At 43.6% G+C, this 14,087-nt stretch overlaps 1 protein-coding gene across 1 annotated transcript; it reads right to left on the reverse strand.

Moving 5' to 3' along the window:
• Nucleotides 1–1,208: 1,208 nt before the first annotated feature.
• On the reverse strand, nt 1,209–11,244 carry tmed7 (transmembrane p24 trafficking protein 7). Its single transcript, XM_041186337.1, has 3 exons — nt 10,866–11,244; nt 5,496–5,741; nt 1,209–4,373 (listed from the first exon to the last, which is right to left on the reverse strand). The coding sequence occupies exons 1-3, from the start codon at nt 11,016–11,018 to the stop codon at nt 4,137–4,139; spliced, it is 636 nt and encodes a 211-aa protein (XP_041042271.1). The 5' UTR covers nt 11,019–11,244; the 3' UTR covers nt 1,209–4,136.
• Nucleotides 11,245–14,087: the final 2,843 nt, after the last annotated feature.

The raw sequence follows: 14,087 nt of genomic DNA on the forward strand, positions 1-14,087 counted from the left end.
GTGGTTTCCCTTTGCTATGCCCTCTTGAAATGTAAACAAACAAGAGTACCAGATGAAACACAATGTAGCACCATCTCAAGTAGAAGTGGATCTACAATCTAAATATATTCGATATTGGGATATTTGTTGCTGAGTGCTATAGATTAAGAGGTTATCCAGATCACTTTATAAATATGTACCTATTTTGCTTTGGAAAGGAGATTTATTTTCCACTTTTTTATGTCAATCTGGACCAGGTACCATATCTTCATTATTGGCGAACAGATCTACTTCCAGGGGGCTTTGGCACTGAGGCCCTTGAACAGCCAAATGCTAAGGACACTCCCCCATCTGCTTTTGAAAAGTATCCAGCATTATTCTCTAGAGTAACCTACATCCAGGGAACTGTGGCAGTGTTCAAATACCAATTCACAATAGCACTGAAGTTATGTTTCTATATGACTGAAGGTCAAAATCTAATCCAAATTGTTAAAATTAAATCTTATACTGTATTCTAGTGTTGCATAGTTCAGTTTCGACTTTCATGTATTGAACATTTTATGCATGGACTATTCAAATGTTTACATTTCTCATCTGGATATAAGGTAAAGTTAGCAAGTAAAAAGAGACAGCTATTTTTAATTCTTCTGAATTATTTCCTTTCAAAACCGATCTAAAGTAGATTTGCTTTATCAACTTAAAAACTTGCCAGATTTGCACAATGTAAAGTTGAATATGGTGGAGAGCTGAGAAGCAGTTTACAAATAGAAATACATAAATCATGCTGGTATACAAACTACGTTCAACTGTGAATATTTTTTGCTCATGAAAATGTAATCAAGAAAATGTAATCAATTTAAAAGATTTTCCTTTATCCAAAAGGAACCCTTCCATAAGTACATCAATTTAAATTCTCAGCAATAGCAATATACTTATACTGATGTACAGACTTTGAATGAAATCATTTTAACCATAAACAGTCAACTCATGAAAGCAAAAGCTTCCCTAACTTATTGTACAAGAATGTCTAAAGATTGATACTGATACTTGACCCACCAATTAGCAGTAAAACAGGGCAATAAGACAATAAACATCAGTTTGACAGACCTATCAGCGATACTCTCATTGTGGCAAGAATGGAGAATAGACAGCAGAACACCACAAAGTATAAACTGTAAATTTGTTTCTCCTTACTAGTTTAAAAACAAACATACTTGAGTACCAACAAATTTGGGTACATGTAGTATTATCTTTATTCAAAACATTGCTGACAGAAAATTGTGTAAGGTACATTTTGATTTTTTTTGCTGACTGATCATCGCATGGTACAAATACTGAATTTTTCAAAGGTCAGCTGTTATGGAGAATGGTTCAGTGCATTACCCCAAGTACATTATGGTAATTGAAGTTACCAGGATGTTGAAAACAGTGCACGTCTTTTGTAGGATCATTTATTCTTCCCTGGCCTGAAGACCTTGTGTTGGGGGATATGGACTGTATTAATGCCATTGCAGTATCATCCAAGCAAACAACATTTGAGTGAAGAAATGTATCAAGTCCAGTATCCAACACAATTACTCTGCATTTAAGTAAAAACAGATCACCTACTTCCATCCCTGTGACATCATCTGACTCTGCCTCAGCTCATTTGCTCCTGAAAACCTCATCCATGCCTCACTTACCTCTAGACTTGACTATTCCAATGCTCCAACCTCCCATCTTCCTTCCCTTCATAAACTTGAGTTACTCCAAAACTCTACTGCTTGGATGTTAACATGCACCAAGTTCTTTCGACTCTCCAACCTTGTCCTCACTGATCTACACTGGTTCCTTGAGCAATGCATTGATTTTATAATTATCCTCCTAATCTGTGTCCTCACCTCTCCCTATCTCTAATCTCAAGCCTTACAACCCTGAGATATCTGAACTCCAATTCTGGAATCTTGAGCAACCCTGATTTGAATCACTTCGCCATTTGCAGTCTCGATTTCAGTTGCCAAGGCTTGAAGCTCAGGAATTTTCTCCCTATAGCTTTGCCCCTCTACATCCTTTAAAACTGTCCTGAAAATCTACTTCTTTGTCCAAGCTTATGATCACCCACCCCCTAGTATCTTTTCTGGGGTGTGGTGTGAAATTTTATTTGATAGTGCTTCTGTGAAGATGTACAACAAATGTCCTACATAACTGCAAGTTTGTTGCAGAATTTCTTTTCACTCACGATTTTCCATAAACACTTACCCTGCTGGCCTACAATAAAATCCATTACTTCTATGTATATTCAAGATTTTTCAGAACTGATCAGATGCACAATTTTATCATTTTTTTTTATTGTCCAATTTTACAGACCTTGTATCTTACATTTCCTGATAACCTTATCAAAGCAGGTTTACATTTCAATGCCTGAAAAGTGAATGAAACTGGATAATGAGTAGGATCCATTAGTTAGTGGTTTATGCTAAATGACATAATATAAACACAAAATGCACAATGCTTATCAATACAATGTTTTGTATTTCAATAATTTATGCATTTGTAACAAATCCTGTGTTTGCATTCATACAAAATAAAATTAAGCACTCATTGTTTCAGAATTTACAGTGCAATGTGAACATTTTTAATTAAATGAAACAAACTACAGTTTTGAACACAAGAAGTTATCTTAGGTACACATTTTAAACAGTTACTATACTCTTATTAGAAGTACTGATCAGGTTTGTAATTCCAGCAGATGTACTGCCACAGCAGGTCTTATAGTTGAGAAGTCAGCTTGCACCATTTGTACCATATAACAGATGTCCATTAGTGTACAAATCACTCAAACCAAGTACTAAATAAACTGTGCAAGGCCAAACTTCTATAATTATTTAAGTGAGCAATTAACGATACAGGGAGATTTCTGGGGGTGGGAGGGGGAAATCAAATCATTAGCTGGACAGCATTAAGCCTACAAGTCTTAAGCACAAAAGATCAGCAAAAAAAATATAGCCCCAATTGTTTTCCAATTGAAACATTTACCACTGACCTGCCACCGAATTTGAAGAGTTTGTGGAACAGTGTTAATGCATTTATTTATCATATCCATTGATTACAGTTTATAAAAAAGTGATTTCTGTCCTTCCTTTAAAGAAGCCAACAATTCTTATAAAGGCTTGACCCTAAATAAAATATATTTTTTCAGTTCCACTCAGCCAATGTGAAAACATGCCATGGATAATTTGTTACCCCCTTTACACTTCTAAGCAGAAAGAAATTTACATCCTGGCATATACAATAACCCCAAATTCCTCTTTTAATCCTCACTGGTTTGGTTTACTCAACACTCAGTAATTTCAAACAAGAAACAATGTACACAAACAAACAAGGTTTCACAAAACTAAAGACCAGAAAGTTTATTATAAAACAATATCTTGCCTTGAAAAGCACATTTTTCTAAGTGATGAAACTTTTAAAAGGGTTGTTCCACTGTAATCATAACTCTATTAGAAAACCTTAAATTTAAGGGGTATCTTAAAATAGGTAAAACATTTACAAGATGTAACCTGACTAGATTTATTCTGAAATACTGTCATGTGTGCACATCCAATGGAAATGGTACAAAAATTGCTTCTGAATGCCAAGAACCATATGCTAAAGAATTGCCACAGTATTTCAATTGTTACATCACTTTAACAAACCAAAACATAATAAGTGACAATTCAGCGTGATTGCTGCTGCTTGTTTGAGAAAGGTCTCAAAACACCTGGATGTCGAACAGACTAATCAGTGATAAGTGAGGCTTGTTGGGCTTTAAATTAGTTTTGACGTCTTCAAAACACCCCAAGAACCATATCTTCATTCATATGATTGCAAAGGATGAGGTACATCATTTACTACTTTGTTTCAAAAAATGCATGAATCATTTAACCAAGCAAAATTAACTACGAATGGATTTGCTCCCTAGTGGACAGAGTCCATGATGCAGATATCTGTTAGGCATCCAGTTGTAGTAAAATTACAATATCTTAGTCTCTGACCTGCTGAATAGTCCAAAGTGATGAGAAAATCAGTTCAATAAGGATTTTAATCTTAACAGCTTTCCTGGACCTAATCTTCAAACAAACAAGTCACTGAACTGAAAACTGTTAGGTACTGCTTAGACCTTGTGCCATGGCTACTCGTTATGAACCAACACGTGTGGAAGTGGTTCTTTTGTCTGAGAAGAAGCTCCTGAGGAGAACCACCTGGCCAAGACTCACAACCAACAAGATAAGAGCTTCTCCTATGGACCAAAAAGCCACCCTCGAGTTCAGGTCTTCAGCACGACTTCGGCCTTGTGCTTCCCTTAGACGGAAATGGGTTTGATAATCGATCACAGACTTCATAGCTTCGTGCATTGTGACACAAGCTGACTCCATCTGTTTTTTAAGAAAGGAAAGCATAAATATCATGAACATAACAGAACCTATATTAATATGTGCAAGTCTACTTTTAAAGTTTAATTACTAAGTTTTGCCTACATTACAGATATTGCATTTGAAGCTACTAATTGTCTGGGAAATGCTTTTAAGATGCTTGGGAGAATAAGGCAAAAAAATGTATATTTTTACAACCCAAGGACTTAATTATTTTTGAAAACTCACTGATCTCAGAACATTGCCAAATAAACAAGTCCAAAGGATTATATGCTCATTGGAGAGATATATAATTCAAAATGTTGTAAACCAGTTTTATTTTGAAACTGTAAAGGACACAAAGGCCCTGACATTTAATGGGACAGGGGTGAAGAGCTTTGAGCAGCATGGAGTTTTAATTCCATGGCTTGTGTGTTTTATGAATTGGGTGGAGAAAGTTCAAGGAGATGGGGGGGTGTTTACAGGTATACTTGTTAGGCCTGGAGGAAACACTCATGCTCCTCTTGGCCCACAAACAGCGCTGTTTAGCCCGATGAATCCAGCTCCCCTAACCTATTTTTACTTGCATGGTGCAGGAAACCCAGTCAACATGGATTCAAATAGAAACACAAAGTGAAGGCACGCAGCCTCCTTAAAAAGTTCCGGCAACTAACCTGCCTCCAGAGAGCAGACTGATGTCCTAATCCTTGCTTTGCCTCCGTTAAAACCAGAAGGGGGCAGGCTGGGTTCCTGACTCAACATTTAAACGTTCAACCTAACCCAAACCCACCCATTTTAGGAGGCTAAAATTAACCCCAAGATCTCTAAATGGTCATCAGGAAACTGAAATCAGCACTGCTCATTATGTAATGATGCATGTGAAATCACACTAACAAAGGCAGTGAAGTATGTTATCTGCCTTCTTTGACAAATTATTCCACTCACATTTTGTAGTGCAAGGTTGTCAGCCAAATCAAAATTTCTTTCCATAACTAACAGTTGAATTTGGCAGTATTTTTGGAACTTTATAGCAGAAAAGGTAAAGTTGAAAGCAAATATATATTGCTAAATCTTGAAGACTATTACTCTGCATTCTACCCGAAATGGAATCTATTAAAAATTTGCATGAATCTTATGCTCTAGTACCTGAGTCAGTGCCGAAACTCTGTTTTCGTTGGGAAACAAAGGAGGATCATCCCCAACCTGGAAATCAAAATACACGGTTTTGTGTGTGAAGGTGGAAAACTCATTGCTGAAACAGAACTTATAAGTTCCGTTTTTAGCAGCTGTGAAGGTGAAACTGTCGTACTGTTTCTTCATCTCTTTATACAAAACTGCACCATCAGCATCTTCCAACCGACAGTCTACATCGTAATGACCACCAGTAATGACCTATTAAACACATAAGAATTTAAACAATTTAGGTGCACAAAATTCACAAGTTTTAAACTACTGAACAGAAAAAGTCAACACAAAGCGCTTAAAATTTTCACCTAAAAGAACTACAAAGAAAAGGTTTCACCAACTCATAGATCTCAATACCAGAACACACCAACTGAATCATAAAATGCTGGAAATATTTAGCAGGTCAACCAGCATCTGCGGGGAGAGAAACAGTGTTAATGCTTGCGATCAACCTGAAACATTAACGCTGTTTCTCTCTCTAGAGATGCTGCTTGACCCGAACGTTGCTCGCATTTTCTTTTTATTTTCAGATTTTCTCCATCCATAATGTTTTGCTTTTGTTTCAGTTAAATCATGTTCATGAAAGAGAGGTTAGGGATCCATTCAATGGAAATAGAGAACAAGGAAGTCTACAAAATTTATGTTTCAAGACAAATTATCCAATCTTGGTGGCATTAAAAGTGAAACATGAATTTTTAAATTGTACAATTACATTTCTCTTTGTATGCCACGTTCTATACATGTAATACATTGTGCAATGTGCATTATACTGACAACTTGAAAAAAGTGCATGATTACACATGGCTTAATGAAAACACAAGGGCTTGCATTCATATTTGGTAACAATGTCAAATACAACGTGTAACATATAAATACAAAGGATTGTTACAATCTGAGAGACTGAAAATTTATGAATTATGGCAAGTTTGAGCAATGGACCCATTGCACTTAATTAAGAATTGGATTAAGACATCTCCAATATTTTTTAGGTGCAATGTTCTCCTAATACAAAAATCATATGCGCAGATCAATCTAATACTTTAATGACATTTTTCAGTAAATCTGCCTTATCTACATGATAATCATATTGGGCTTTCTCTCACCTCCAGCTCTGCAAGAATGATGCATGCTACACAAATCCATAGTATGCAGCTATAATCATGTCCCTTCACCTTTCGACTATTTACAGCACTACCACATCATAAGCACCAGCTCAAAATGTGATTTTAAAAGCTATTCAACTCAACCGTTGGAATCAATATAAAATACCAATTGTTCACAATTAACAAAGCGTAGCTGACAAGGTTCTGTAGCTGAAAAACTGAAACAAAATGCCAGGAGCAGTGGGTGTGTCAACTGAATACAGTATTAAAAAAAAAGGAAAATATAGCTCCACGGACTAACACCTCATTGGAAGCATCCCATCCCAAACAACGCCTTATTGTTCTGATAGAGACTTGATTCCCCATTTTCAAGATTTTCTGTAGATTAACAAGATTAATTTAGTCCAATTGTGTCTTCCAAAATATGTTTTCATGGAGGTCAAAAACTACCTAATTTGAACTGATACGACTTATACAGAAAACACACTAGTTGGAATCATTGGCAGCGGACTACATTTAATTTCAGAAATGTAATTTTCCTCTAATAGATGCATATTAAGAGATTTGGCACTCCTTATGGAACAGTTTCTCCTCAGTAGCAACAAGGACAACAAACAAGCCCCACATCCCAATTTACACAATGACTGGGGGGCAGGCAGCAAAGACAATTTGTATTTGTAGAGCACCATTAACATAGTAAAATATCCCAATTCACTTCACAGCAGCATTATCAAACAAAACTTGATTCTGAGCCACATAGGGAGATATTAGCACAGATGATCAAAGAGGTCAGTTTTTAGGAGCATCTTAAAGCAGGAAAGAGAGGTGCAAAGGTTTAGGGAGGGAATTCCAGCACTTAGGGTCTTAGCAGCTGAAGGCATAGCCACAAAAAAGTGGAGCATTTAAAATAGAGGATGCTTAAAAAGGTCAGAATTTTAGGAGCATATACATCTTTGAGGTTTGTGGAGCTAGAGATAATTACAGAAATAAGAGCGCAGGGTTGGATTGCAGAAATACTAAACCATGAAGGCACTCGAAAACAAGGATAAAGATTTTAAAATTGAGGCATTGCTTAACCAGGAGTCACTGTAGGTCCATGAGCTTATGGTGATGGGTAAAAATGATTTACAGGGGCAAGGGCAGTAGAACTTGGGCTGACCTACCACAAGTGTACGTTGGATCAGCAAGCACAAGGGGAGGAATGTGTCAATGGGGCTTCGTGCAAGTAGGATTCAGGCAGCAGCTTTGGATGCCCTTATGTTTAGAGCATAAAACATGAGAGGTTGGCTATGATTGCATTGGTACAGTCAAGCTTGGTGGTCAATAAGACATAGATGAGGGCTTCAGCAGCGGACAAGCTTGAAGCAGGAACAGAGTCAGTCAATGTTATAGAAGTGGAAGTAGGTACTCTAAGTGATGGTGCAGGTGTGATTGGAAAATCATCTTTGGGTCAAATACGTCACCCAAGGTGGCCAACACTCAAATTTATGCTCCGATAAGCAGTGGCATAATGGCAGGCATTTGCACTGTGCCAGTTCCCATCAACTGTCACTAGTACAATGAATACTGTGTACAAAGAGAAATTTAATGCCAAGCCAGGACTTGTAATCCCAGCGAATGTGACATGGCTCAAATTACCCAGGGTGCACCCAAAAATATCAACCACGCCCCACCCCGAAAATGCCCCTTCTCTTCATCACCACTCCTTGTCCTCTGATAACCGCCTTCCCACAGCACTATCATCCCATCCCCTTACCCCACCTCACCACTATCATCCCATACCCCCCCACCACTATCATCCCATCCCATACCCCCCCCACCATCATCCCATACCCCCCCACCACTATCATCCCATCCCATACCCCCCCCACCATCATCCCATACCCCCCCCAACACTATCATCCCATCCCATACCCTCCCCACCACTATCATCCCATACCCCCCCCCAACACTATCATCCCATCCCCATACCCCCCCCACCACTATCATCCCATACCCCCCCCAACCACTATCATCCCATCCCCATACCCCCCCACCACTATCATCCCATACCCCCCCCACCACTATCATCCCATACCCCCCCCAACCACTATCATCCCATACCCCCCCCAACCACTATCATCCCATACCCCCCCCAACCACTATCATCCCATACCCCCCCCAACCACTATCATCCCATACCCCCCCCAACCACTATCATCCCATACCCCCCCAACCACTATCATCCCATCCCCTTACCTCCCCCACCCCACCCCACCACCATCATCCCGTCCCCTTACCCCCCCCACCACCATCATCCCGTCCCCTTACCCCCCCCACCACCATCATCCCGTCCCCTTACCCCCCCCACCACCATCATCCCGTACCCTTACCCCCCCTCCACCACTATCATCCCATCCCCTTACCCCCCCCACCATCATCCCGTCCCCTTACCCCCCCCCCCACCATCATCCCATCCCCTTACCCCCCCCACCATCATCCCATCCCCTTACCCCCCCCACCATCATCCCGTCCCCTTACCCCCCCACCACTATCATCCCGTCCCCTTACCCCCCCACCACCATCATCCCGTCCCCTTACCCCCCCCACCACTATCATCCCATCCCCTTACCCCCCCACCACCATCATCCCGTCCCCTTACCCCCCCACCACTATCATCCCGTCCCCTTACCCCCCCCACCACTATCATCCCGTCCCCTTACCCCCCCCACCACTATCATCCCGTCCCCTTACCCCCCCACCACTATCATCCCCTCCCCTTACCCCCCCCACCACTATCATCCCATCCCCTTACCCCCCCCACCACTATCATCCCATCCCCTTACCCCCCCCCCACCACTATCATCCCATCCCCTTACCCCCCCCACCACTATCATCCCATTCCCTTACCCCCCCCCCCACCACTATCATCCCGTCCCCTTACCCCCCCCACCACTATCATCCCATCCCCTTACCCCCCCCACCACTATCATCCCATCCCCTTACCCCCCCCACCACTATCTTCCCATCCCCTTACCCCCCCCACCACTATCATCCCATCCCCTTACCCCCCCCACCACTATCATCCCATCCCCTTACCCCCCCCACCACTATCATCCCATCCCCTTACCCCCCCACCACCATCATCCCGTCCCCTTACCCCCCCCACCACCATCATCCCGTCCCCTTACCCCCCCCACCACTATCATCCCATCCCCTTACCCCCCCCACCATCATCCCGTCCCCTTACCCCCCCCACCACTATCATCCCATCCCCTTACCCCCCCCACCATCATCCCATCCCCTTACCCCCCCCCCCACTATCATCCCGTCCCCTTACCCCCCCCACCACTATCATCCCATCCCCTTACCCCCCCCACCATCATCCCATCCCCTTACCCCCCCCCCACCACTATCATCCCATCCCCTTACCCCCCCCACCATCATCCCGTCCCCTTACCCCCCCCACCACTATCATCCCATCCCCTTACCCCCCCCACCATCATCCCATCCCCTTACCCCCCCCACCACTATCATCCCGTCCCCTTACCCCCCCCACCACTATCATCCCATCCCCTTACCCCCCCCACCATCATCCCATCCCCTTACCCCCCCCACTATCATCCCATCCCCTTACCCCCCCCCACCACTATCATCCCATCCCCTTACCCCCCCCACCACCATCATCCCATCCCCTTACCCCCCCACCACCATCATCCCGTCCCCTTACCCCCCCCACCACTATCATCCCATCCCCTTACCCCCCCCACCATCATCCCGTCCCCTTACCCCCCCCACCACTATCATCCCATCCCCTTACCCCCCCCACCATCATCCCATCCCCTTACCCCCCCCACCACTATCATCCCATCCCCTTACCCCCCCCCACCATCATCCCATCCCCTTACCCCCCCCCACCACTATCATCCCATCCCCTTACCCCCCCCACCACCATCATCCCATCCCCTTACCGCGCCCCCACCATCATCCCATCCCCTTACCCCCCCCACCACCATCATCCCATCCCCTTACCGCGCCCCCACCATCATCCCATCCCCTTACCCCCCCCACCATCATCCCATCCCCTTACCCCCCCCACCACTATCATCCCGTCCCCTTACCCCCCCCACCACTATCATCCCATCCCCTTACCCCCCCCACCACCATCATCCCATCCCCTTACCGCGCCCCCCCCCCACCCCCCCAATCCTCACTCGCGCTGATCCTACCCCCCTAGCCCGGGCCTGACCTGGAACTCCAGTGTGCATTTGGTCCCCTGCACGATGTCCTCGTAGAAACACTGCTTGGCGTTGTCGGGTAGCTCGAAGGTGAGCTCGGAGCCGCGCACCAACGGCACCAGGAGCTGGGCCCACAGCAGCTGCAGCAACAGCCTGACCCACATGCCGGCTCGGGGCCTGGCCTGGCCTGGCCTGGCCTGGCCTTGCCTTGCCTGGGGACGGGCGGGTATCCGGACCTGGAGGAAGCCGGGAAGCGGAGGCCGCTACCGACTTATCTCCGCAAACGAGACGGAAAAGTGTACCGGCCGCGGCGGGCTCGAGGCGCTCAAGCTCCCGGATGTTGAGGCGCAGGAACCAGACGTGGCACCGCGATTCTACCCGGATGTGTGACCTCTCAACCCCGTCTCGCCCTCCACGCCTTCCCCTCAGAGACAGCGCGCCTGCGCCGTCGGGATGGAGACAGTGGTTGTGAGTCACAAGCTTTAGTGATCTTAAAATTAGCTCATTTTGAAGAGTTGACACTGGGAAAAACTAAACATAGTTACATATTCAGTCTGTCCTTGATTACTCTCCAATGGTTAGAGTGTGAAAAAGGTCTCTGATCTGAGCCTGTCAGTTTGTTGCTGGTTGACTTAGGTTAAAATTGCCTGCCTGGTGAAAGCTGAAGGACAACCATTAATCTGATTTAAAATTAATGTGAACCATTAATCTGATTTAAAATTAATGTGAACCATTAATCTGATTTAAAATTAATGAACCATTAATCTGATTTAAAATTAATGATGTTTCACTGAGGACCACCACAAAAGGTCTTGTCTGACGCTGCCCAAGCATCGTGACCTGACAGATATCTCATTCCTATTTTCATCACTGAAACTTTAAACTGAGTAAAACGCCTCATCCCTGGTGACTTCAACATAAATACATCTACGTTTCCACTGCTCCCTCTCCTCCAATTTCCCTGCCAGCCTGTCTTCGCTCACCCTGTACCTTGTGTTAGTAGTGGTAGGGGAAGTGGTGGCCTTGTGGTATTGTTACTAGATTGTTGATTTAGAGACCCCGGGTAATGCTTTGGGGAATAAAAACAGAATTACCTGGAAAAACTCAGCAGGTCTGGCAGCATCGGCGGAGAAGAAAAGAGTTGACGTTTCGAGTCCTCATGACCCTTTGATAGAACTTGAGTGGATCCAAGAAAGGGGTGAAATATAAGCTGGTTTAAGGTGTGTGGGGTGGGGGGAGAGAAGTGGAGGGGGTGGTGTGGTTGTAGGGACAAACAAGCAGTGATAGAAGCAGACCATCAAAAGATGTCACAGACAACAACAAAAGAACACAGGTGTTAAAGTTGGTGATATTATCTAAACGAATGTGCTATTTAAGAATAGATGGTAGGGCACTCAATGTATAGCTCTAGTGGGGGTGGGGGGAGCATAAGATTTAAAAATATTTAAAAATAATGGAAATAGGTGGGAAAAGAAAAATCTATATAATTTATTGGAAAAAACAAAAGGAAGGGGGAAGAAACAGAAAGGGGGTGGGGATGGAGGAGGGAGTTCAAGACCTAAAGTTGTTGAATTCAATATTCAGTCCGGAAGGCTGTAAAGTGCCTAGTTGGAAGATGAGGTGCTGTTCCTCCAGTTTGCGTTGGGCTTCACTGGAACAATGCAGCAAGCCAAGGACAGACATGTGGGCAAGAGAGCAGGGTGGAGTGTTAAAATGGCAAGCGACAGGGAGGTTTGGGTCATTCTTGCAGACAGACCGCAGGTGTTCTGCAAAGCGGTTGCCCAGTTTACATTTGGTCTCTCCAATGTAGAGGAGACCGCATTGGGAGCAACGAATGCAGTAGACTAAGTTGGGGGAAATGCAAGTGAAATGCTGCTTCACTTGAAAGGAGTGTTTGGGCCCTTGGATAGTCACTTACATTTCCCCCAACTTAGTCTACTGCATTCGCTGCTCCCAATTCGGTCTCCTCTACATTGGAGAGACCAAACGTAAACTGGGTGACCGCTTTGCAGAACACCTGCGGTCTGTCCGCAAGAATGACCAAAACCTCCCTGTCGCTTGCCATTTTAACACTCCACCCTGCTCTCTTGCCCACATATCTGTCCTTGGCTTGCTGCATTGTTCCAGTGAAGCCCAACGCAAACTGGAGGAACAGCACCTCATCTTCCGACTAGACACTTTACAGCCTTCTGGACTGAATATTGAATTCAACAACTTTAGGTCTTGAGCTCCCTCCTCCATCCCCACCCCCCCTTTCTGTTTCTTCCCACTTCCTTTTGTTTTTTTCAATAATTTATATAGATTTTTCTTTTCCCACCTATTTCCATTATTTTTAAAGCTTTTATGCCCCCCCCACCCGCACTAGAGCTATACCTTGAGTGCCCTACCATCCATTCTTAATTAGCACATTCGTTTAGATAATATCACCAACTTCAACACCTCTGTGTTCTTTTGTTCTTTTGTCTGTGACATCTTTTGATTATCTGCTCCTATCACTGCTTGCTTGTCCCTACAACCACACCCCCCCTCCACTTCTCCACCCCCCCCCCCCACCTTAAACCAGCTTATATTTCACCCCTCTCCTTGTAAAGAAAAATCTGTTCTGTTGAAGGGTCATGAGGACTTGAAACGTCAACTCTTTTCTTCTCCGCCGATGCTGCCAGACCTGCTGAGTTTTTAGAGGTAATTCTGTTTTTGTTTTGGATTTCCAGCATCTGCAGTTTTTTGTTTATAATGCTTTGGGGACCTGGGTTCAAATTCCAGGTGGTGGGAATTTAATTAAAAAAAAATGAAATTATAAGTCTAATGATAACCATAAATCCATTTCCATAAAAACTCATCTGGTTCACTAATGTTCCTTAAGGAAGGAAATCTGTCACTGTAGCTCCTTTGCTTAAGGGGATAGAACATGTCTAGGAAATTACAGACCAGTCAGCTAACATCAGTGGTAGGAAAAATAAGCAAATCTCTACTAAAGGAGAGAATAGAAGTAAACTGAAGAACAAAAAAAAATGAATAGTTAGCAATTCAAAAAGAAAAGCTTTGATTGACCAACTTTATTGAATTTTTTGAGGAGCCAACAGAGAGTAGACATTGGTAATGTAATGGATGTAATTTATCTGGATTTTCAAATGGCCTCTGAAAAGATGCCCCATAATAGACTCATGAAAAAGGTCAGAGAATGTGGAGTCAGGAGACAAGTGTCAGAATGGATTGCTAGGTAGCTTCAAGAC

Source organism: Carcharodon carcharias, chromosome 4 (genome assembly GCF_017639515.1).
Source record: "Carcharodon carcharias isolate sCarCar2 chromosome 4, sCarCar2.pri, whole genome shotgun sequence".
Classification (NCBI taxonomy): domain Eukaryota; kingdom Metazoa; phylum Chordata; class Chondrichthyes; order Lamniformes; family Lamnidae; genus Carcharodon; species Carcharodon carcharias.

Excerpts from the sequence above, each read along its gene's own strand:
- tmed7 (XM_041186337.1), bottom strand. The coding sequence starts at position 11,018 with ATGTGGGTCAGGCTGTTGCTGCAGCTGCTGTGGGCCCAGCTCCTGGTG. Across the intron at positions 5,742-10,865 it reads AATGCACACTGGAGTTCCAG|GTCATTACTGGTGGTCATTA; the intron begins GTCAGGCCCGGG and ends TGTGTTTAATAG. Across the intron at positions 4,374-5,495 it reads GAGTTTCGGCACTGACTCAG|ATGGAGTCAGCTTGTGTCAC; the intron begins GTACTAGAGCAT and ends CTTAAAAAACAG.